This window comes from Siphateles boraxobius, unplaced genomic scaffold, assembly GCF_051911475.1.
Source record: "Siphateles boraxobius isolate OS27281-9 unplaced genomic scaffold, OSU_SipBor_1 130, whole genome shotgun sequence".
Classification (NCBI taxonomy): Eukaryota; Metazoa; Chordata; class Actinopteri; order Cypriniformes; family Leuciscidae; genus Siphateles; species Siphateles boraxobius.
Window position 1 is genome coordinate 7,758,638 of NW_027508734.1, and position 26,750 is coordinate 7,785,387.

Genomic DNA, 26,750 nt, shown 5'->3' on the forward strand with positions numbered 1-26,750 from the left:
CTATCAAAACACTCCCACATAGCCTCCATTCTTCGCGAAAGATGAATAAAAAAGTGCACAGGAAACAAAAACCTTGAAAAAATTATAAACGACCCTGCCAAATCACAGAGATGCCCATTCGCACGGGACTAATATTATCACAGGACCACGGTGTTCGGCGAAATACGGTAGGTCATTTGCGGGGGAATTTTTACTTTACAAATTACAGACATGACCGATTCGCACGGGATTAAGATCACAGACAACCTCCTCAATTATTACAAATGACTAGAGGTCAGCAGGTAATACTTATCCCGTGCGAATAGGGCTTTATTTTACATTTTGTGGCATTTTACATATAAGGGCCATTATATCACCTCTTTAAAACAAATTACAAAAAATACGGTAACACTTTACAATAAGGTTCATTAGTTAACTGAACTAAGAATGAACAATACTTCTGCATTTATTAATCTAAGTTAATATTAATTCCAACATTTACTAATATATTATTAAAATCAAAGGTTGCATTTGTTAACATTAGTTAATGCACTGTGACTAACATGAATAAACAATGAACAGCAATATTTGTATTAACTAACGTTAAGAAAGATGAACTAATACAGTAACAAATGTATTGATTATTGTTAGTTCATATTAGTTAATGCATTAACTAATGTTAACTAATGAACCCTATTGTAAAGTGGTACCAAAAATACTTAAAGAACATCACTCTGTAACATCGATTTTGCAAATTACATATTACAGATGTTATTGTGTTCCCGATGTTTAATTAAAATTTCTTAGCTTGATCTTCCCGTGAAAATGACTTCTCTTTGGTGACATGTCGGACTTCTCCAATCACTTCACAATCGACTACATTTTTTGAGTACAACACTCGCATACAAACCGTCCTATATATTTTTTATTTTTCGATAATCCATTAAACTCAGATTTTAGATAAAAAGATGGAAGTAGATACTTTGCCGTTTTACCGTGACTAAGAATGTTATCTTTTTTCTTAAAATAAAAAAAAAATAAAAAAAAAAGAATTTTGAAAATGTTATTAAAATGAATTTACTTCATAATAACGTGTTTCAAATATGCCTTACAAAATTTGCCTCTATTGAAATTGTTGTAATACACTGCTGTAAAAAAAAAAAGTCAGTATTTAGGTTAAGATTTTTTTCTTGAAACTACTTTAATGAATTGGGCCTTTGATTGCTTTGAAATCTCCATGATATCATAGAACAAATGCTGGACGGGAGAAGTTACGCGCCCATGAAGTTTAATACTTTGAGTTAGAGGTTTGTTCAAAGCATGAGCAATAGTCACTTACCTTTGCAAACACCACTAATTACAGAATGAAGTGACATTTTTTATGTAAACATGTTTATTAATCTTGGCCACTGCGATCTGCCTGTTGCAAACGGTTCCTCTGAGCAGAAAGAGCCACAAACAGACCTGAATGAGGTGGCTTACAATCCAGGAAAACTGTACAAAATAGGGTTTGAGTTACCATTTGTACAAACAACTGAAGCTTTCAGCAGTGGATGTAGTAATATGATATTCAGCATGTTTGGCAAGCCTGAAAAATTCAAACCCACTGCTTTAAAGAGTAAAGTACAGAACATACACACAGGGTAAAGCTGTAAAAAGTGTACATTTGTAAAAATGCAGACCACTGTGTCAAGACAACAGCTAACATTAGAATATGAAAAGACACAAACAAACAAGCACGGGTTGTTATTATAAAAAGGAATGTGCAGTCTCAGCTAAAGCAACGAGGCTCATTGAGAGGCAGGAAACCAAACACATTCACACACAATAAAGCAGATTACAGGCTTACAAAAATATATTCACAGCTGCCCACTGTAGCTCTAGAACACATTTAACATTTCAGTCCATCATACACAGGCCTTCCCTGTGTCAAAATCATCTCTTACATGGATTAAACCTGCTCCTGAAATAACTGTTCTGTCTTCACTGAAAGTCCCAGACAAGGCTCAACGTGTTTCCTGAAAACAGGTTCTACATGGTGAAAGGAAAACAAACCCAATGCAAATCGGAAAAGGCTGTGCAGCTAAATGGTAAACCTGAGAGGCATCTCACTCCAGCAGCGACAGGGCAGATCCTGAAAGCATTGCTAGAAAACCCAACCTAAACATCAATTTAAGGAGCCGTCCATACAACATGAAAACTATGAATGAATTATTCATATCTCAGAGGTGTTCCAGGTCATCTAAATCATAATGTGTTGTCAAAACCAGTTTAAATTCAACGGATTTTGGTTTGTCATGACTTTTAGACATTCACCGATTGAGGTTTACGAACCTAGCGACATGCAAAAAGGCCGGAGGATTTAAAAAAAGGACTATTCTACAATTAAAATCTATGCAGAATTACAGTCTTACAACTCTTCACCTAAACAATCAGTATGATAGGTGTGAAAGTAGATTATGGGTCCATTTGGTTTGCAGTTTTACAATCAAAAGTTCTAGATTTCAATAACTGTCGACTCCTCCTCCTGCAGCCTCTCATTGGTTGTGCCCAATGGGCCGGCCCACCACAGCACCAGAGCGTTGTCCTGTCGGACGTCATTTGTTGACATCACATTTCCCTCGTCTGAATCAGACCCCGAGTCCCCGCTGTCAGACGGCCAGCAGAACTTGCGCTGACCACTGGATGAAGCCACTAATGGCATGAAGGGGTGCACACTGTAGAAATGGGAGAGCAAAAAAATGTAATGTGGGGTAAAGTTAGCAATATTTAGTCATTCATTTATTCAGCAGATTAAACGTGCACTATGTAATAGGGGTGTAACAATACATCGGGTCACAATATATCGTAATACAAAAATGCATCAATATGTATCGTGGATAGTGACAATATGTATTGTGTATAGTTCACCCAAAATAAAAATTACTGTGCGAGGAAAAAATTCTTTTTTTCTGAAGGATCATGTGACTAACAAATTATTTTAAATTGCAATATTATTTCACACTATTACCGTTTTAATTGTATTTTTGATTAAATAAATGCAGCCTTGCTGAGCATAAGAGAATTCTTTCGAAAGCATTAAAAAAAAAATCATACTGACCCCAAACTTTTAAACATTAGTTCATAAATACCACATGAATTGATAATATGCTTTCTAAGTTCTTAAGAAAAAGTGCAAATTATAGTTTCCCTGATTCTTATAAATGTATTCTAGAGGAAAAGGCTGGGTAGGGGACAAACCTAATATAGGAAAATTAAACAAATTTAACCTTTGAGTACTCTTAAATTCAGGAAAATTAAAGAGGCACAATAAAAAGATAAAGAGATCACAATCTATCCACTAAAGTGAAAATTTATAAGGCATTTAATCTGCAAATAAGGTTAACATTTTAGTCAAATTTAAAGTAATTGTTATACATTTAAATAATACGTGTACCTGATGCCATTAGCACAATCTGTGTGCGCCTGAAACTGCAGCATTGGCTGCAGCGTCTCCTCATTCCCATCAGGTGGCGCTGTGAGGGTGTCCCACACTGACACCACACCATCGGTGTCCCCACTCAGCAGATATCGTCCAGATCTAATTCAGACACACAAATATCAACATAACATGAGCAGAACATAAACGGGTCTAATTACTATGGTTGAGTTTTAAGGCGCGTTGTAAATCTTGATCTTACTGGTCCATGTCAAAGTAGATACGCTGGTTGGTATTGACGTTCCTGTGCATGGAGAACAAAACCTGTCCTGGATCCCTCACGTCCCAGCACAGGATCTCTGAGTCCTAAAGGCAGCGACACATAGTATTAGCAAGACAATTTAAAACATACAAGCAAATAGCAGTGCTTCTGATTGGCTGATGCATCTGATATCCGTCATATTTAATTTGATGAATAAAAACAAAGCTGTGAGGGACAGGAATACAGCGTGTATGAGCCCACTGACCTTGCGGCCGCCCGTGTACATGTGATAGCCGTTGGGTGAGAACAGCAGGTGTGTAAGGCCTCCGTGGTGTCGAGTGGGCAGAAGAGCCAGCAGAGATCCATCCTCACAAGAGTAAAGGCCGGTCGAACGAGAATATGACCCTAAGGCGTACATGGACTGGCACGGACTGAAGGCAATACAGGAGATAATGCCAGTCTGACCCTGTTTCTTCACTTGAAAGAAGAATGATGTATGAAATTAGCGGAAAGAAAAACAGGAAAACAAAATTTATTTTGTATTTTTGTATTAGAGAACGAAAAAGATCCATGGAGTAATGAGCAAATGCAGAGGGGTGTTTCCCAAACAAGTCCAGGCGAGAAATAACTTCTTATTAAAGGGATAGTTCACCCAAAAATTTTAATTCGGTCATTAATTACTAACCCTCGTGTCGTTCAACACTCGTAAGACTTTTGTTCATCTTCAAAACAGAAATGAAGATCTTTTTAACGAAATCTGAGATTTGGGTCCCTCCATTGACAGCTACACAACCGACACTTTGACGCTTCAAAAAGTTCATAAAGAGATCGTAAAACTAATCCATAATTGAGCAATTTAGCCCAAATTTTCAGAAGAAACTCAATCGCTTTATATGATGATTTAATTTAGGCTTTTAGTCACATACTGTATAAACATTGATCAACTAACATAAACAGAAGCTCAACTGAACCGGTGTCAAAGTGTGAGTTGTGTAGCTGTCAATGAAGGGACAGAAATCTCTCAGATTTCATCAAAAAGATCTTCATTTCGGTTCTTAAGATGAACGAGCATTTAAATGTTTGGGTGAACTGTTCCTCTAAGGGGTCTAACGAGAAGCTGAATTTACTTGCTTAAGGGAGTCAAACAACATTGCAACTTTACGCATAAATATAGACGTCATTTGATGTGCCGTCACAGGTGTCCACCTCTGTTCATAAGGTTGGGGTCGTACGATTTTTTTTTGTCTCGTATGCTCAAAAAAATAGTTATAATTAAACAATTTAAAATAACTGTTGTCAATTTCAGTACATTTTAAAGTGTAATTTATTCCTGTGATCAAAGCTGAGTTTTCAGCATCATTACTCCAGTCTGCAGCGTCCCATGATCCTTCAGAAATCACTCTAATATGTTGATTTGCTGCTCAACAGTTGTGCTGATAAATATTTTGATGGAAAATGTGATGCAATTTTTCAGGATTCTTTGATGAATAGAGAGTTCAAAAGAACAACACTGAATATATTTCATCATAAGAAATATTTTGTAACACTATAAATGTCCTTGAAGAATAACTTTAATTTTTTACCTTTTTTTTTATTTTCCCCCGAACTGTTGAACAGTAGTGTACGTATATCAGCTCCTTCACAACATCTTGGTATGTGGCTCATCCAATCAGAGTATAAAGATGGAACTATACTATCTATTTTACTTTAATATAATAATATAATAGGCCTGCATATTTCAAACACTCATCGACCGCACAAAGATCTTTTGTGTTACATCCAGACCAATAATTACAATAGCAGTGTTGAAACAACGTGAATGAGTCAGACACCACAAACATGCTAAGATAATTATATCCACAGCCACTGTCTAGATGAAAGCCATGCATGCAATGTTAGCTTAATCAAGCCAAATATGTGTTTCCCGCCATGAATGCGTTTGGAATGAATCCACCCAAACAAACAAAAAGAAATGAAATGGGATTACAGGCATTCCACACCCATGCAAGCCAGACAGCCGTCTTAATGACCCCGATTAAAAACCGTTTGAAGAGTGATTGATGTAGCGGTTATTTCTCTACAAGAGGGACCCTCACCCATGGTGGGCCTTTCCTCGCAGTCTCTCCCAGGACGGTCGGTGTGGAAGACCCTGACCATTTTATCAAAGCCGCAGTAGAGCTGAGAGCCGTCGGGAGAGAAACACAGGGAATGGGCCGCGGTCAGCTCGTCCAGGTGGTTGTAGGGTCGAAAAGATGCACGAAGGTCCCCGTAGAACGCGTCCCATATGTGGACTGGGTTGTCCCGGCTACTGCTGGCAATGCTGTAAAAAATGAGGGAAACTGAAATACACTGCATGTTACAAAAATATACTGCAAAAATCTAAAAACTATTTTTCAAAACTACAAGAGAATGCAACATCAGACTTAAAAGGATAATTTCACCCAAAAATGAAAATTCGGTCAGTATTTACTCACCCTCATGTTGTTCCAGCCCTGTAAGATTTTCGTTCATCTTCAACACAAATTAAGATATTTTTGATGAAATCTGAGAGCTGGATCACTCCTCCATAGGCTTCTAAGGGATTGACACTTGTTTATTAAAGACATCGTTAAAATAGTCCAAGTGACTACAGTGGCTCAACCTTAAGTTTATCAAGCGACGAGAATGCTTTTTGTGTGCAAAACCCCCCAAAATAACGACTTTATTCAAGTATTCATTTTCTTCTGTGTGGGCCTCTGTGTGAGTTCACGAGAGCAACACAACGCATGTGCGAGAACTGAGAAGATGACGCAGATGGGTCTCGATTTAGTGTTTAAAATGGTTCTAAAGTGTGCATTTCCTGGACGCCGAATCGTGAGAAACCAACGAGAAAACGTAAAAGTGCCTTACCAATGCCGCAAAATAAATGGCTTACCTTTCACACTTTCCCATCAAATGATCATCTTCTCAGTTCTCGCGCATGCCTCGTGTTGCTCTCGTGAACTCACTCAGACGCCCACACAGAAGAAAATGAATAGTTGAATAAAGTCGTTATTTTTGGGGGTTTTGCGCACAAAAAGTATTCTCGTCACTTGATAAACTTAGGTTGAGCCACTGTAGTCACTTGGACTATTTTAACCATGTTTTTACTAACTTTTCCGGGCCGGCAAGTTTCAATTACATAGAAGCCTATAAACAAAGAGTGATTCAGCTCTCAGATTTAATCAAAAATATCTTAATTTGTGTTGCGAAGATTAACGAAAGTCTTACGGGATTGGAACAACATGAAGGTGAGTAAATACTGACAGAATTTTCATTTTAGGGTGAACTATCCCTTTAATAATCAGCCTGGCTTTCATCCAAACCGGCAACACAAAAGACCCATTTACAATAGAGAATCTAACAAATGAAGAGCTAAGACAATTTGAAGTGAAAGATGACGACTACTGCTAGATGAAAGAAATTAGGCATACGAGTACGTGCCCTCCAAAGGATTGGAAAACCCCTAGGCAATCCCTTGGCATTGATAAGGGACAGTACAAGCTATATACACACAACTAAATATAAACTAAAACAGTGTATTACATGAATTAAGGATTTCAGAACATTGAAAAAAAAAGAAATAATAGAGCTTTTTATAAACCATCTCTGCACTTCAGGATGTTCATGGCAAAACAAGGCACGTTATTGCATGGAAACTTGGTCATGTGAGGATTAAATACATGAATACTCTCATGAATTTGAGTGAACGCTATGATTTTACTGTAAAACTGCAAAATTGTCAGATTGTTTCTCACCAAATTCGACACCAATTTATCAGCGAGCCACATGGATATTTTGATCACACTCTTAAGGTACGGAAATATCTGCCATTGCTCGATGAACTTTCAGACGAAATCCAGTTATTGTAATAGGAATCAGACGGGGAGTTTTGGCATTAGTGTGAAAAAGTTTCCTACACAGATTTTGCTCATGTTTCAAAGTGGTGATGACATGAGAAATCAATTTGCCTTAATTTTTGACATATAAGAGGCCTTTGTACCATTAAAAAATCCTGCAAGTTTCAGTGCTTAAAGGTAGGGTAGCAATAGCAAGCTAACTTTGAAAGCATGAGATCCCACCCTCCCTTCAGAGTGTCTCCATGCCACGCCTCCTTCAAAACACATGAACGCGCACAGAAGAGACGGCAAAGCATCAGAGACGAGAGACGGCGTTAAACTACCTCATGTCAAGCACATAACATTACAATAATAATGAACGTAAACAGCTTACAGAGCTCTGACTTGTGGCACCTGACTACTGCAGATTAAATTCAGCGTTAATAGTGTTGACATAGAAATGCATAAATTTGAGTCTGAGGACGTGAACAGCTCCGGGTACAACGTTACGGGTTGCAGTCTCATAATTACGGTTATGACATGGTGTGAACGCAGCACAAGCTCGTAGTTTTGGTTCAAGAGGAACTGTAAAAGGCGGCTGCTGTTTCGGTTGCGCTGCTCGGTGACTGACGTCTGTCTACAACTCTGCAAAGCCTCATGAAACACGCTGATGACGTGCGTGGAGGCATGGATGATGGAAATTACAGTAATCGATCACAAAATCATGGATAATTTTCCTAAGGGGTGGTGAACAGTCTTACAAAAGCAAGAGTTTACAAAACCTAAAGTAAACACTACATCAATTGTTAACTGCAAATAATAAGACATACTTAGAAGTTGTGATCCATAAACAATATATCGTCCCGACAAAATGGGAATGGTTCCGTCTTTCAGGAGAAGCGTTTGTGCGTATAGCCTGCATTGTACTCTGTCTGTCTGCTGTTCCGCGTAAAATGTGCGGCGCACAGACAAACGTTGAGGTTATAATGTTCAGGAACAGTGTTAAAAATAAATCATCAGCCTTAGGACAAACTTTTTCCGGGGTGGAAAAAAAACAGCGACAACACCCTTCATCTTCTCTGGCGCAGCTTAACCAGGCCTCGCTAACTTCTTTACGTATTCCGTGGGCCGAGATTATTTAAATGAGGAACATTATGACTTCACAAGATGAGATCCGGAAAAAGTGCATTTTAGTTCTTGAAAAGTGAATTCTGTTAAATAAAATATCCCCGTCTGTAATGGACCTTGAGCTTTATAACCTTGCCACTCTTTTTATGCTCAAACAGCAACATTAAGACTAAATATAGTTGAAAAAGTGAAAAAGCATAATAGGACCCCTTTAATAAAAAAATAAAAAATAAAAATCCATGTCATGACCTCTGTTTATGCAAATTCATTATGCTGACCTGGTTGGTTTGAAAGTGAATCGTTGAGCTGTGCTTTACTATTGACAGATTAATGCATTATGGGTTTGGACTGGAATGACAAGAGTAAATGATGTCAGAATTTTTATTTTTCGGAGAACCATTCCCTTAAGTACAGATCCAATGTTCCTTCTCAACAGGAGGGCAACAGTTTAAAAGTGAAAAATGAGAAACTACACCAAATGACTTGAGCTGAGATGGAGGAAGTAAATGACCTGAATACTAAGCACCACCCCTGGAGGAAACAGCCAATCATAAGTCAGAGTTAATGATCAACCCCTGTGGACCTTCAAGCAGCTCTTTAAGCCCGTGGCAGCAGTCAGAACATTACGCTACGCACGCCTGGAAGAGAAATACTCAAAAACTGCTGCGTTTCACAGTGCTTCAGAAATACCTGTAAACAATATCACTAAGACTAGATAAAAGATGACAAATTGTTACGGAGCACGTCTCGTCTGACTTCTTTAACCTCATCCTCTTCATCTTTATGAGTTCTTTATGAAGTTTACAGTGTGTCCTTGACCCGAGACTTGTCGTTCCTCCCTTTCCTTTGTCATTTTCGGTCGCTGCAGGGTGTATTCTGTAATCCCAAACAACGTTTGATCAGAACTGATGCTGTGTGTGTGAAACAGCACATGCCACAGTTAACGAGCCCTCGTTAGCAACCTGCCGCAGTTATCCATGACGACTGCCGTTGATTTGGACTGATTTCTGTTCCATTGCCTTTTGTCCAACAAAAAAACATAACCATCAAAGAGAACATCATTAAACGAGAGCTAGAGCGACAGAGAACTGGAGATGAAGAACAAGAGACCACTTACTTCCTCTCTAAACAATTCCAGCACAGCTTTCTGCAAACCCTAACACACACACAGATAGATAGATAGATAGATAGATAGATAGATAGATAGATAGATAGATAGATAGATAGATAGATAGATAGATAGATAGATAGATAGATAGATAGATAGATAGATAGATAGATAGATAGATAGATAGATAGATAGATAGATAGATAGATAGATAGATAGATAGATAGATAGATAGATAGAATCTGTCACATTTTAGAGCCAGAACTAACAGTTTTATAAATAGGCACAATCAGAACCACTCACTCCCTCCAGAGGGTTTTGCAGAAAGTACAGGAAATCTGAGCCGCCACAATAAATCCAAGCCTTGAAATTTACATTCTGGGTTGAATCCAACAATCTCCACCAGAGGAGGAGACGAGGCTCATCAGCACTGATCATAACAGAGAAGAAACACAGCAACGCTGATCTGGAACAATAGCAGCTTAATTAAAACTCAATCTCTTTAAAGCCGTGCCATGTCTCTGGAAACAATTAACTGGCCCACTTTGTAAACCAGGCAATGAAGATTGTAAAAATGTGACTGTTAATCAGTAAATGAAACCCCACAAATTGGTCAAGTCCAAATGGTCAAATTTTAGAAAAAATACAGGTTTGAAAATAGAGTGAATAAAGAATCAAAGAATGTCAATATCTGTGTGAACTATCCCTATAAAACCTTTGTTTAATGATATTTTCCAACAGCCGAACACATTACTTTAGTCTTCACTAAGTAACTCAATGTGGTTTTTGTAAAGTGAAAAGCACAAGAAATATTAGAAAAAAGCTTCTTCTGATCCTCCTCTAGATCTGGGGTTACAAACATTGGCATGTAGAGCATGTTTTATTTTGCTGTGAGCTGAATGGGAAGCCAAACACAATTCTTCTCCACAGAACAAATCATATGCATATTGCATATCAATTTAGGCACTGCTACATGATTCTGACTGTCAGTTGCCCTGCTGAATGGATAATAGCGCTTTTATTCTGCTTTATCTGTTGCTTGCTAACTTCCAAAACAACTTTGAAGATAAATACAAAATGACCACTATTAATGAGTTTTTCAAACCGCCCAGCAAACACAGTCCTTAACATTAACTTTCCAAACACAAACCACAATTCTCATTCTGATTCTCAAAATGCTGTTTGTGCAATGCAAGTGAAGATATAATCCTAATACCAGAGAATGTCTAATAAGGGGAGAAGTTTCACTGGCAGTAAACTTCCGGCTTCTGAACTGGTTGCAGTTCCACTCTGGCTCCATATGAGGGCGCTCACAGGGCGAGTGCAGAATGAATGGAGGTCTATGGAGATATAACCCTCAAAATCCACTTTTATCAGGATATAATTTTTTGTCTAGTAATTTGAATGTTGAATTTGAAAGGAGATGCAAAGAAATTACTCATTGCTGGGTGTTAGATTTTTTAGAGTCACTTATTTGCTTTAAAAAGTATTTTAAAATGGCAATGACGTCATACACATCGATCAACCAGAGATACTGCTTTACGGCAATCAGTCAGTCACCTTGGTGCTTTCGCGCTCTGCACTTTCTTTTCTCTCGAGGCATCGACAACACCGCTGTCACAGGTAAATACACGTGCTAGAAGAGTTTTTGTTTTGTTGTTTTAAAAGACCACGCCGAAAATACACACACACATTCTGGTCCCGCTTCGGATGCCACGATGCCATCAAGCGGTATCTCTGGTCGTAATCAGTCCTTCACTGACTAATCAGCGTTCATTAGCAGAATGCTAGCGTGTAATGGGCAACAACAACTCAACCTGTAAGAAATCGAAAGGACATACGTACTCGTTCATTCAACCTTTGACCTATAACCCATGTTGAACTTGCAAAACCTACAATCAAATCTGAGATTTCTCAACAACAATCGGGTGAAAGAGACAAATTTAGCCGTCTAGCTCCATAGACTCCCATTCATTTTGCACTCAGGGCGATCGCCCCCCCAGTGGAACTCTGGTGGAACTACAACCAAAATTCGGTATAGGACTATTTGTTCACTTTTTAAAAAACTTTTGCTGATAATTTACTCACCCCCATGTCATCCAATATGTCCATGTCTTTCTTTCTTCAGTCGAAAAGAAATGAAGGTTTTTGATGAAAATATTCTAGGATTTTTCTCCATATAATGGACTTCACTGGGTACCAAACGGTCCAAGGTCCAAATGACAGTTTCAGTGCAGCTTCAAATGGTTCTGTTCTGTGATGCACGTTTGTGACTCTCCTGTTCGAACTCGTTCATCAAAATGAGCGAATCTTTTTTCGAGTCATTTCATTCATTCAACGAACGAAATGACTCGAAAAAAGATTTGTTCATTTTGATGAACGAGTTCGAACAGGAGAGTCACAAACGTGCATCACAGAACAGAGCAAGGCGAGCATTGGTGCTTATAAAACTTAAACTTTTTTATTTATTTTTGAAATGACTGATCGTTTCGCAAGATAAGACCCTTACTGTATGTTTACACCGCCGCCGACTTGAGCTTCCAAAGCTACCGGAAGTCATTCATTTTCAATGGAAGCTGGCTTCTCTCAGCTGCAAGGAGCGTCAAATCCATCGGCGTCACGTTTTGGGGCGTTTTGAGCGTCTTGAGCGTCAATCAGAAAGTTGAAACTAAAGAAACTTTATGGTAATGAGCTATGACGCGGTTCAGCGGCAAGCAGCGGCAAAAGCCAGCAACCAATCGGAATATAGACATCCTCCGCGCTGGCTGATTCCGGAGAAACACACGATGTAAACTTTCGTTCCTACCAAAACATTAGTTTAGATAAAATGGAGGAGAAGCTAATAATCGGCGTTGCTGGGTTTCCTAACATTTATGATATGACGTTGTTTGCTTATAGGGACCAGTTACAAAAGAACGAGGCATGGGATAAAATAGCTGGGATAGTTTACATTTTTGTTCTTAAAGTTGAACTTATTTTAACTTGAATTGCGCGTTTTTTAAAACGCTGTGACATGCGCGAGACGCGGCAAAAGACACAAAGCTCGAGCACACAGTCTAGCGCGTGTTTACATAGTTAAATAGAAAAGCAGTGAAGTGGAATGCAAATACACCAATCTCATGTGACATTTCATGTTGTGACACTTCTCTTCTCCCTGCTACGTCAGAGCGACCAAAGCGTCAACAAGCTTCCCCGTACTTTTTGACAAGCGTCCTTGACAGGGCGTCCAAAGCTTCTTTGCCGCTCAAGTCGGCGGCGGTGTGAACGTACGGTTATGCATCGTCTGGTGTCGTTTAAAGCCATTTGAAGCTGCACTGAAACTGTCATTTGGACCTTGGACCGTTTGGTACCCGGTGAAGTCCATTATATGGAGAAAAATCCTAGAATGTTTTCATCAAAAAACTTAATTTCTTTTCGACTGAATAAAGAAAGACATGGACATCTCGGATGACATGGGGGTGAGTAAATTATCAGCAAATTTTTTTTAAAAAGTGAACTAATCCTTTAATAGGGAGTGAACAGGCTCTCCGTAGACGGGCTTTGCTAATACTCTTAACCCAAAGGAAACAGAACAACACTAAAACTAATATTTTGTAAATCTAAAACTTTTAATCTAGCAACAATTGATCAAAAGTGACAAAAAATATTTTTTATTTTACTATTATATTTTATTTTACTATTTTATTTTTTAATATACAAAGAAAATATTCAAATCAGTGCTGTTCTTTTAAATTGCTAAACATCAATAAATTCCGAAAAAGTTAATCAGTTTCCACAAAATGAAATAAGCAGCACAACTGTCATAATAACAGGAAATGTTTCTTTAGCAGCAAAATCAGTATATTAGAATGATTGAAGGATCATGTGACACTGAGGACTGATGCTGAAATTATGCTTAAAATTCAGATTTGCCATCACAGGAATAAATTGCCTCTTAAAATATATTAAAAACAGAAATTTGTTATTTTATTTTTAAGTTAATAATATTTTACAATATTACTGTTTTTACTATATTTTTGATCAGATAAATGCAGCCTTGATAAGCATAAGAGACTTTCAGAGATTTTTTTTTTTTTTTTTTTAATTTTACGGATTCCAAACTTTTGAACAGTAGTGTATAGACACACATTATATACACACACTCACAAGCATGTGTCCGGGTCCATAGAGGTCATCTTAGGGAACCAGCAGTAGTCATAGATGGTGTCTCCTTCTGCCATCTTCAGCACTGGACTCTGAGTGGATACAGAACCCACAGCATTATAGTGTGTACAGGATTTTCAAATAAGCAAACAAGAATGTTTATATATTTAAAGGTAAATCAATGGTTTAGAGGCAGATCAACAAAAAAAAGATCATTTGACTCGAGGCTTTCAAAATGAAGATGCCAGTATTCATTTAAATTGTGTCATGAGCAGTGTTGGGGAAAGATATTTTAAAAAGTAATGCATTGCAATATTGAGATACTCCCTAAAATGTAACTAACTGCATTACTTGGTTACTTTTTATGGAAAGTAATGCGTTACATTACTTTCTCTCACCTGGGATAGACTTGCATGTTTGTTTGTTTGTTTTATAACAAAACAAAACAAAAGCAAATTTAAAGGCCCTTTCACACCAAAAGTGAAATGAATAAGCCTCAGGCTGAAGAAAATGCAAATTCACATCTGTACAGTAGAGGGCGCAACTCAAACAAACCTTCCAGCTGTGCTGCCCCTCTGGATTGCAGAAGAAGAAAGTTCAACACTCTTACTTCAGCAAATAAAAACACAAATGTGATGTTTGTTTAACTAAAGTTTGAATTCCCCTGTTTTTATTCATTTTGATGAATACTGTATTTGTTTTTGTGCAAGTCAGAATAAGTAAATCCCTGCTCACATTTAGTCTACAGCTACAATAACCATCATGTTCACACACAACGCCTCTGCACTTACTCACAATTTCACAACATGAGGACAGGAGAGCTGTCAGTCAATACATGTGAAAAAAACTTGTATAAATTATTTGGAAAAAGTAACTAATATTTTTTTGTAAATTTAAAAGTAATGCATTGCTAGTTACATGAAAAAGTAATCTGATTACATAACTTTAGTTACTTGTAATGTATTACCCCCAACACTGGTCATGAGACATTTATCATTTTGAACACTGGCCAAAATCAGTTCTTAGTATTTTTACTTCTACATGGTAAATATGAAAAGAAGATCTGCTAACCATCTCAGAAAGCATATCCCAGCGGCTGCTGTACAGCTCAGGCGGGAGGTTATACACGCGAAGAACATTATCAGCGCTGTTTGAAACAATGCAGGAACCATCTGGAGCCCTGCAGAGAGGCGTCATAAAGAAAGATCGATACCGTGGTACAGTTTACACAACAACGTCACCATTAATGAGCTGCTTTCATCAGTTATCACCATTTGCAGCCTCTGAGGTAATTCTCAGCGATGTGGGAGTATTCGGCCCACGAGCCCGTCAGCATCTGAGGGTTATGACTGAAGTCGAGGACTTGACTGCCGACACAACAAAAAGACAGCATTGAGTCGCCACACAATCGCTAGCCGAGAATATCCCTGTCCCAACGCATTTGTTCCCGCCATGTTCCCTGTCACAGCTTAAAGGGATAGTTCACCCAAAAATGAAAAATTCTGTCAGTATTTACTCTCTCTCATGTTGTTCCAACCCCGTAAGACCTTCGTTCATCTTCGGAAAACGAATTAAGATATTTTTGATTAAATCTGAGAGCTGGATCACTCCTCCATAGGCTTCTAAGGGATTGACACTTGTTCACCGAAAAGTTATCAAAGACATCTTTAAAATGTTAAAAGTCAAAGTGACTACAGTGGCTCAATCTTAAGTTTATCAAGCGACGAGAATACTTTTTGTGCGCAAAAAAAACAAAAATAACGACTTTATTTCAACTATTCATGTCCTTCTCTGTGGGCCTCGAGTCAGTTCACTAGTGTAACAGTGTAAGCTTCTGTTGTTGTACGTCACACGCATCACACACATGACCAGCGTCGGCCAATAGTGAGCCTACATGTGACGTAGCTCTACGCGATCACACTACGTTAACTGACTAGAGGCCCACAGAGAAGGAAATGAATAGTTGAAATAAAGTCGTTAATTTTGTTTGTTTTTGCGCACAATAAGTATTCTCGTCGCTTGATAAACTTAAGATTGAGCCACTGTAGTCACTTGGACTATTTTAACGATGTCTTTGATAACTTTTCGGGGCTGGCAAGTTTCAATCCCTGAAGAAGCCTATGGAGGAGTGATCCAGCTCTCAGATTTAATCAAAAATATCTTAATTCGTGTTCCGAAGATGAACGAAGGTCTTACGGGGTTGGAGCAACATGAGGGTGAGTAAATACTGACAGAATTTTCATTTTTGTGTGAACTATCCCTTTAAGATGACCGTATACTTACTAGTGCTGCTCAGTGGAGTTGTCTTCTGGACTCTTCTTCTCAGACTCGTCTGCTTTATCCTCCTCAGCCAGTTCGAGAGTTTCTCTGGTCTCGGCTGCGTTTTGATGCCACTCCACGTCTCCTTCAATCTCCTCAGGTCCCACAGCACGTTCTGTGTCATCAGCGTGATGACAGGCAACTGACAGAATCAAATTAACATTAGCTATGTTTCCATCCGAAGTTGCGAATTTAATGTGCAAATGTGTAATATCACATGAAACATTTATAAAGCAGCGTTTCCGTCCCCTCGTGTTCAAGTGAACAAAACCGTCACTTCCTGGGAAATTGGTGCAAAATATCTGTAATAAAAATGAAAGTTGCTGTAATCGGGGAAGCCAATGTGGCTCTTTTTCGCACATCACAAATAACAGCGTCTCAGAGTGTGCAGATGAAACGCAATAAACATTTCAGATCAAACCAACGTTTGAGATGCTGTGCGATCAAATTTATCCGCTGGTTAGTGCAGATATCCAATCACATTGATGAATTTATTCAGTAAATTTTGTAAGACTTAAGAAACTGGAAGAACTGGAAGAGAGGGCTACTCTCTGAGAAAACAAAGGAAATTAACATTTGAACTCTCTTGCTATATTAAAATCCCAATTCAAGACGATCACACTTGAGTTGATCACCTCCCAATTTACACATCATTCCCTTCTCCCATCTCTACCTGAATGCACCCAAAAATCTACATGGTTTAATATGAACAATTATCACACAGCAGGGCTTGACATTAACTTTTTGAGGCACTTGTCCTTCGGACAAGTAAATTTATGTTTCACTTGTCCATGCACAAAAGTCACTTGTCCGGGTAAAGATTTATAATTTTATCTAGGGCTGCACGATTTGGGGACAATGTCATATTCCTATTATTGAGATCAATATTGCGGTTGTGATATGCGATTGCGATATAATAAACAAATGGTTTCATGAGTCAACTTGTTTGGTTCTAAACCAAATGCACACACAGATTAGTGATAATTCTGAAATTAGCAATAACAACTAAATGATTGATAACACCTATAATGATCAATAAGCCATTGATGTTTGGATAAAAATGAACTGTCTAACAGGTAGGACATATTCAGAAATTGAATAAAGTTATCAAACAGTCTGCGCAGCATAAATTATAAATTATATATAGACTACTCCTTATTAAAGCTACACAAGTTCTTTAGTCAAGAGCAGTGAGTAATTTTCTCTGTTCCCTTTGTTCTTTCATTAACTTTACTGACAGAACACTTTATTGGTAGCTGGCCCTTTAAGAGCAGCCGCTGTGGACAGAGACGCGGATCTCACACGCGCCTCATTCTCTCACGAGTCACAACTCTTTATGTCCATCATAAGACTGCTCTTGTGTTATGAAGATACTCGACAAATGACATTTTGGCTTAATTGTGTGTGTTGATGTTCGTTCAAGCGCGAAAGAGAACTGTATTCTGGCGCGCGGTCTGTGCATGCGCATCATACTGGTGCGCGTCTTTCTGCGAGTCACATTCAGGACATTCACAGGCCATTCACATTCAGGACATGTCTTCGTTTCAAATCTGTAAAATTAAATCTGTAAAATAGACGTAACGAGTGGCACATAACGTGAAGTAACATGGCATTTTATTTTGTTTGAAATTTAACTTGTCCGGTCGGACAACTAATTTTCTCTTCTACTTGTCCTACAAAAAATCCACTTGTCCCGGACAAGCGGACAAGCCTTAATGTCGAGCCCTGCACAGTATTATGCATGTTTGGTATCATTTGAAATGTCTCAGTGGGACTGGTACAAAGGTCTCATTCCCACAGACGTAAACAAAAACTGTAATAAGGTGCCGAGAGTTTCGAGATATCTTGTAAACTGCTGTGGGTGTGCCCCCATGTAAATCAACTTCTGTCCCCCGTAAGTCTGGGACGGTGATTAATGCTAATTCCCACTGTGAACTCATGTTTACATCTGAAAAGAGGTTTCTGGCTTGGTCTGAGCATTTAGGGAGATCTTGAAGAGGCTCGTGGCGATTCTGTAACTCAGATCTGCCCATGATGTTGAAGGATCTCAAAGACTTCAGCATTATGTATTTTTCTAAATATACATATTTTACTCTTTATCTCTGAGCATTTGATGCTATTGATTATCTTTTAACTGATTATGAAATTGGCATGATACATTTACCTGACAAAATACATTTTTACATTTGATTTTATTCCGACTGACTGATTAAACGGATTCGTATGTTTCTGCAAGTTTTGCGTCAGATTTAGTGACGACTAATATTTGACTCTAATTCAAGTGTACTTAATTTGGAAAGACAAGAAGTGAATTTCCGTTTAGAACAGCAAAAATGCTGCTTGACCAATCTGAATCTGACTGTGTGTCTTACCTGTGTTTTAATTTAATGTTACTTTAGATAAGTGTACGTGGGAAACCACGGCATGGCCAATCCAAAGCTATTATAAGAGAAGTAAGGTTGGTCAGCTTATATCTGTAATAGTGGCCATACCTCTACTGAAGTAAACGTTACTTTCATTTCAAGTGTATGCAATCACAGGGGCTATACCAAAGTATCTTTGATTGTGTAAGCGTGAATCCGACCAATCTCAGGTATATAGATTTCGGGACTGCCCGAATTTTTCGGGACGTCTGGTGACCCTACCATGGACCAATGGTAGTTCAAGGGTGTTTACAAGCCGGAGCGAACTTTTCCAAAAAGTTCAATTTGGCAAGCCGTTTCGAACAACCAAAACAAACTTTGTTTTGGCCTGATTTTGTTTAAAATGACGTCGCACCAGTTCATTCTTCGATTTCACTTGAAGGGGGACCTTATGTCTGGTTCCTTATTCATCATGATTGCATGGAAAAGAGTGACCAGTACATTTCAGAAAGTCATATAGATTTGGAATGTCATATTATTTTTGAGTGAACTATTCCTAACAAAAATTATTTGGAGACTTAACCTACAGAATTTAATGCTGTATTTAGATGCGTCGTGTATCTGTTATCCAAAACTCGATTCATTACTTTACTATTATATTAATTTATACCCTTAACACATTGGTAATTTAATTTAATTTAATAAACATGACATAAGCCAAATATTAACTAATCAATCAGTGTTTTTATATGTTTGTTTAAGCTTGTGTGGCTATTTTTATGGAAAGATTAAAAATACAATAAAAAACCTATATAAGATTTGTTACATGCATTTTAACTAATAACTCTTGTTAAAAGTAACAACTGAATAAAATTATCTTCTATACATTCATGCTACAGTTGTCCATGGCTTGTTCACTACTTTAAATCAATATCAACTGTAAAAAGTGCAATTCAAATAAAAACTGATTTTGTTGTTAGACAAATAAATGATCCATAAATGATGTTACTTGGCTATCTTTGATTTAAGGCAGTTGTATTGGACAAGTGATCAACGTTCAATGGCATTCACATGTGATGAACCATGACAAAAGTAAACCACATTTCATTTCAGATCTAAGAAAAATAACATCACATCCAAATTTATTAAAGGAACCAAACAGTTCACTTACGGAGAGCTGCATGACTATAAAATTGGATGCATATGAAAGACTAAAGGACAATATCAGTGTAATTACTTAAAGATGGCAGTAAGAGAAGCACATATGGAGTTTATATCAGCACATATTAAGACATCAGAAGGGCATACTGACATTGTGCCAAACAGGATGCTGTAAATCAGAAGCTATGACGTGCTTGTAAAAATGGCCTTACCTTCCTCTAGAGTCCAAGCAGCACCTGGGCTCCCACATGTCTCCTCTGAGGGCATCACAGGCTCCTGAAGCAGGAGTAAATCAAGACCCACACCGTCCTGCTCCAGTCGAGGCAGCTTCGCCGCTGGTGGCGTTTCCTCTTTTTCTTCTTCTTCCACCCCTCGCTGAAGAAAAGCCTCGTGAGGAGGTTCTCCATCAGCCTCTGTGTCCTGTCCTGCACCACCATCACTGCTTTGACCTGCACCTGACATGCTGTCTTCAGAGGAGACGAGCACAGTTCATATCAGTCATGGAGTTCACATTCAGATTACATACAGTGGCAGCGAGAGTTAAACTTATATATAAGCTTGTACATTCAGATTTCTGACTACAATAAACATGAGAATACATTTTGTAGTACTTTGTAATATTGTAGTAAACCGTCTTATATATTGTTGTATATATATATATATATATATATATATATATATATATATATATTAGAAAACAGTAAAAGGATATCCCCAAGAAGTCCCTGGTTGACATCACATTTTATTATATGAATCTCATTTATGAAACCCATAAATACTCACTAAAACAATAGTTTCTGTTAAATGCATATCAAATTTTCCAGAGAAACTAGCCAGAAAACACCACCTTAGGATTCCTTCACTTTTACTAATTTATTTATAATGCATAAACTATAATGAAAAGGGATGTGTCAGGAAGGGACTTCTGGCAATCTCCTTTTACTGTTTATAATAGCTATCAATTGTATAGTTTTCTACGAAATTCTACAAATAACTCTATACTGATGAACTATATATAATAAACAGCAAATGTAATATATTATTGTAAAGATACACGTATTGTCTTTTTGACTCTCTCTCAATATATATTACAAGTAGTATAATTTCAATATATGTAGATATAAAGGCAATTTAACCTCCAAGAAAAATAACTGCTCCATTACATGTACTGTTCTGATATTTCTAATATACATACTTTATTATATATATAGTGCCAGCTGTAATTTTAAGTTTTTTTTACGGTTAAATTCTTAAAAGTATGAACATCTTTCAGTGTACAACCGCATTTTGACTCTTCCAGCCAAAGAGAGTCACTCTACCTGTTTCGTGTCAGACGTATCTTGTGCTCTGGATCTTAAAAATCCGACAGTCTTCCTCAGTATACTTGTATTACTGAGTTCAGATGACAGTTTCAGAGCATCTCTACTATAAACACACTGTGTTGAACTTAGTAAACAGGAATTCACGCGTCGTGTTTGTAATCGCAGAGCGCCGCCATGCTTGCACTGTGTGTATACGCTGCCAGGTCACCTGACTCTCGCGAGATTTGCGTCATACTTCCTTACAGTTTATGGTTTGTTTCTACACAATAGCAGATTTTCAGTATAAATCTTTTTTAACGCATGCATTAAAGCATAATTTTACTACTTACTTTAAAATTCCTGCCTTTAATACTTTGCAGAAAACCACAAACTGCTTGTATTACGTTGTTTGTTTGTTGCTATAAAGTGTTTATCGCACATTTCTATTTTACGGTCTATTTTTTATCAGTATTTCAGTTAATTTTGTCTTAATTTAAACATTTTGGAAATAGAATAATAAAGTTCTCCTGAAAAATGTTTAATCTTGCTCACTCTAATGAGATGTGGACTTCAGTCATATATCATCAGTAGATTTATCAAAGCTTTTGAGTTTAGCTTGTAGTGAGGATTATGAAGGGGGGGGGGGGGGGGGGGGGCATTACAATAAGTGTATTGTGATTGATAAAACATTCGATTACTAAACAGAATTTCATTCAGTTTAAGGACATATTACATTGTTTACATGGTACAATGATCGGCTACAATTTTTATAAGAGCTTAACACAAATTTCACGATTTCAATTCATAAGCTTGCAATTTGATTCAAGTCTTAGTTCAATATCTATTCATCCGGATAAATATCAGGTACAGCTACATGTTAATTTTTCCAAGGGTGCATCCGAAATCACATACGTCCCTACTATATAGTAGGTGAAAAGATTATTCATCGTACTACAGACATTATAGTATATAGAACATATTTTTTTTAGCAGACATGAAGTTATTACTTATTCAAAATAAGTACCTACTCAAGAGTATGTGATTTCAGACGCAACCAATCTGCCGAATACTTAATTTCTCGGAAAAATGAAGGACGCGTATTCGCTCCGCGGTGACACAATCGGCCTTTGAAGGATGCAGCCTCTGAATTGGGACAATAAAGTCACCTTATTGGGCAGAAAAGACATTTGACACCCTTTTTTTGTCAAATGCCAAATAGTGAGAAAACCAAAGTCCACAGAAGTGCTTCATTCTGAAGTATTTATTAATTTTCTTCAAACAAACCAGAAACCCCAAAAACTATTCACATGATGAATATTCAAACATTGTCAAAATGGTTTCTTATGACCTTTTTTAAATGGTTGTATCTCTGGAAATTTCAAGACATCCAACTCAGACGTGTGTGACAGCAAAAACTAGAGACTTTTAAGATCTCATTATGCATCTCTGATTTCGAATCAGCCAACGCTGCTGTTATTCGGTTGATCACTTTAAGATGAACATACGGCTCTGTGACAGCGTCAATATAGTACTGTTGCTTTACACGCACTGAATCAATAGATATGACAAACATGTATTTTTTTTATCAGCATTAACATTTTAAAACCTATTTTTGCATGACAGTAAAGACATTAGGCAGCTCTAGTTTAATTTGACCTGCAAAGTTACACAATTATTCATCTTAAGATGGCAATACCGTACAAATCACATATTTGTGTTAGTATTTCTCAACACCGACGTCTCTTCTGAGATCAAAGATGAAAAGGCATTTTTATGTTCATCATTCAACACAATTCTGACCTGGAAACAGTTTTTGCCTCTCATATTGAAAATGCAAAGCAAAAGCTGTTTCGACGTCAGAAAAACTTGCCCAGTTACACCAAAAAAAGTCATCAATTACAAGTCTTTTGCGGGGATCATTTGTAATGTTATATAAATAATTTCACAGGTTCATAAACAATGTTTCATGGGTTCCTTAAATAAAATCACACGCTATTATGTCACAGAGCTAGTCTCACTTTTTTTGTTTTACGCATCTTAAGTGTGCCTTAATAGGCAGAACTGAACTGTTAAGGCATGTCATAAAAGAGAGGAAGAAAAAGAAAACAAATTCAAACAAATCTGAAAACCCAACAGAGAATGGGAAAAGGGTTAAGGTTATATACATTATTTACATGGCAGCCAGATTGAAGTGTAGTGGGACTGTGTTAAGCCATGTCAGCGAGTGTGTGTAACTGATAACTCATTTTTGAATGTGTGTGTGTGTGTGTGTTTCAGTTATTATTCATGTGTGTGTGTTGTGTTTGTAAAGTTAACTCTGGCTGCACTCGAGCAGAACTATTCTGTGCAGGTTCGAGATCTCATAGTTCAGCTGTTCCAGCATTCACAGTTCACTCCCTCCTCCTAGCAAGGAAACATGTTCCTCTTAGTAGTCCAAATACGGTGCCATGAGTCCATCAGTCCTCCTCTTCCTCCTGGGATCTTCGTCATTGACATGCAGTCATGATTACATGTGCTGTTGGGAATCTCCGTCCTTGGGATCTTCCTCTGAAGGCTGAGGACAGGAGATGGAGATGAATACGAAGAAGTGGAGAGCCTCGATCTCCATCTGAAGATCTGGAACAGCAAAGATCTAATCAAAGCAGAGAAAAAAAAAAGGAAGAAAAATATTTGAGAGAATAAAGAGATCTAAAAATATATTTTGAAGGGGGTGTTCACACATCGTCCGGTTTGCTTGGTTCGGACCGACAACAAAATAAAATAACATTTAGTCCTGGTCCGCTTAGGGTTCACATTGGCATTTTAACACCGAACCTGAAGGAATAGGGATATGTTCACAACCTTGGTCGGCTTTTATTACGTATATTTCGCGACTGAACTTACTGAACATCCAAAACAATGCTGTGTGCTGTGGATAAATGCGCTCGTTGTATGGGCGTAGCCTACATATGATGGTATTTTGACCAGCTGAGAACTTGTGAAGAGCTTATTAAATGTGTAAAGGAGTCATAACAGCAGCAGGAATCCCTCCGTCACACACACACACACACACACACAGACGCGGTTCTGATGCCTGTACTGAACTGTGATGAGCAACATCACGACTATGATGAGAAAAACAGATATGCTCGAGCATTCGGCCTATTTGTGTGTCACATCTCGTTACATCATGTCCTGTTTTTGTTTCGTTTACATGTCTTTGGTCCGTGTTGCGTTCATATTTCAGTCGAACTGCACCAGAGTTTGTTTGGAAGTGGGCCGAGACTCATCTTTTCAGCGTCTCAGTCCGCTTGTTTGGTGGCACCAGGGTTCAGATGTCAGCGTTCACACTTATTCAAATGAGCCGCACTAACAGAGCAATCGCACCAGGGTTTGTTTTAAATCAACCAAACACGCAAAGTGTGAACACACCCTAAGAAAATGTGAGTGCTGGTGTAAAAGCCCTCACACCCATGATAATAGTGTGTTGTGTGTGGTTGCCATTACACAGTACTTCTCAACCAGGGCCCCGGGGCCCACTAGGGGCCATCAGTAAATGCCTTCAAGATGGCTTAAAGATCCCCTGTGGTGAAAATCAAGTTTTTAAATGTTGTTTATATGTCCATGTGGTGTTTTTAATATGCTTTAAGACAAATCATGTGCAAATTTATCAGTCAACAACACCATTGATCCATATAATAATCATATCAATTACCGTAATGTGTTTGACGTAGAGAGCAATACATAAAACGCATTACAATTCTGATACATCGACTTGTAGATGAGCCTGTATAATTCACTCTTCCTGTGTTCAAACATTCACTGATACTCCAGAAGGAAAAATTATACATTAAAAGCCAGAGGGTAAAAACTTGTGAACAGGATGAAGATATACATTTTTCTTGTTATATTCTTTCATTTCGTACTGTCCTTCGGAAGCAACAGAAGATACGCATGTTTCCCGGAAGACAAAATACGCAGTTTACCTTGATCTTCAAAAAGTTTTCACCCCCTCAGCTGCATTGCTTTTCCTTCTGGAGCATCAGTGAATGTTTGAACCTTTTTCAATAGTGGTGTTTCAGTCTCTCAATTGTCCTCAGTTTGAAAAGATGATCTCAAAATCATACAGTCACTGCTGGAAAAAAGGTTCAATTATGCAAAAGATGAAGGAAAACTGTAGCCTGGGAAAACCCAGACAACTTCCGGCAAATTTAGATTTGCTCTGAAAGTTAGTCTGGCAAAGAGCTCATTCAAACCCATTTCCAATCCGTCGAAATCAAGACACCAATCAGAAACGTTGGGGCGGGCTTTACACGATGACGACCGCGCTGGGATTTTGAAGCAGATTTTGTAGCCTACATTACAAAGATGGATGCTGCCGTCGAACATCACTCGTTCGAATCAGCTATCGCGTCTGTTTTAAGCGCTATGAACGTTTCCTTTTTGTTAAAGGTAAACTGCGTATTTTGTCTTCCGGGAAACATGCGTATCTTCTGTTGCTTCCGAAGGACAGTACGAAATGAAAGAATATAACAAGAAAAATGTATATCTTCATCCTGTTCAAAAGTTTTTACCCCCTGGCTTTTAATGTATAATTTTTCCTTCTGGAGCATCAGTGAATGTTTGAACACAGGAAGAGTGAATTATACAGGCTCATCTACAAGTCGATGTATCAGAATTGTAATGCGTTTTATGGATTGCTCTCTACGTCAAACACATTACAGTAATTGATATGATTAGCCTTTGCTTTACTGATATCTAACAGCTAATAATGTGTTGCTAATGTTTCACAAACCATGTTCCTGTTCGCTATTTTAGAGTCAGGCAACTATTCTAAAAATTCTATTATTCTATTTTTCTGCTGATGTTCACGCTGCAAAATCTTCATATTTCCACAGCAAGATCAACAGCGCCTCTAACACACGAACACTTTTCAAGACACTTAACTCTCTCCTCTATCCACCTCCACCATCACCCGACTCCTCTTTAACTGCTGATGACTTTGCTAACTTCTTTACCCAAAAAAACAACCTCTGTCAGCAGTCAGTTCTCAACTCCACACACACAGGAACCCAAACCATCCTCTCCCACTACCAGAAACCTTCTCTTTACCTTCTCTCCGCTAACCGAGGAAGTAGTATCTAAACTTCTCCTCTCCAGTCATCCTACCACCTGCCCTCTAGACCCCCATCCCCTCACACCTTCTACAAACCATCTCTCCCACACTTCTACCAGCACTCACACACATCATCAACTCATCCCTCCACACTGGCATTTTCCCTACAGCATTCAAGCAGGCTCGGGTAACCCCACTGCTTAAAAAACAACATTAGACACATCACTTTTAGAGATTTACAGACCTGTCTCTCTCCTACCATTCATTGCGAAAACACTTGAACGAGTTGCTTTAAACCAAGTGTCATCTTTCCTGTCTCTGACCAACCAGCTAGATGTCAACCAATCTGCCTACAAGAAAGGCCATTCAACCGAGACTGCAGTACTGTCGGTCACAGAAGCCCTGCGTATTGCAAAAGCTGCTTCCAAATCTTCAGTTCTCATTCTGCTGGATCTTTCTGCTGCCTTCGACACTGTGAATCATCAGATCCTTCTGTCCACCCTCTCATCAATGGGCATAACTGGAACTTCCCTCCACTGGTTTGAGTCCTATCTCACAGGTAGGTCCTTCAGGGTTACATGGTTAGGCGAGGTATCCAAAGCACATCGACTGAACA

General features: G+C 38.2%; 1 protein-coding gene across 1 annotated transcript; it reads right to left on the reverse strand.

Moving 5' to 3' along the window:
- Positions 1-1,623: 1,623 nt before the first annotated feature.
- On the reverse strand, positions 1,624-21,279 carry wrap53 (WD repeat containing, antisense to TP53). Its single transcript, XM_077227637.1, has 11 exons — positions 21,058-21,279; positions 19,951-20,205; positions 16,179-16,356; positions 15,167-15,262; positions 14,967-15,075; positions 13,899-13,987; positions 5,756-5,979; positions 3,925-4,136; positions 3,660-3,763; positions 3,416-3,559; positions 1,624-2,696 (listed from the first exon to the last, which is right to left on the reverse strand). Exons 2-11 carry the CDS (start codon positions 20,198-20,200, stop codon positions 2,477-2,479), a joined length of 1,626 nt encoding a protein of 541 aa, XP_077083752.1. The 5' UTR covers positions 20,201-20,205; positions 21,058-21,279; the 3' UTR covers positions 1,624-2,476.
- Positions 21,280-26,750: the final 5,471 nt, after the last annotated feature.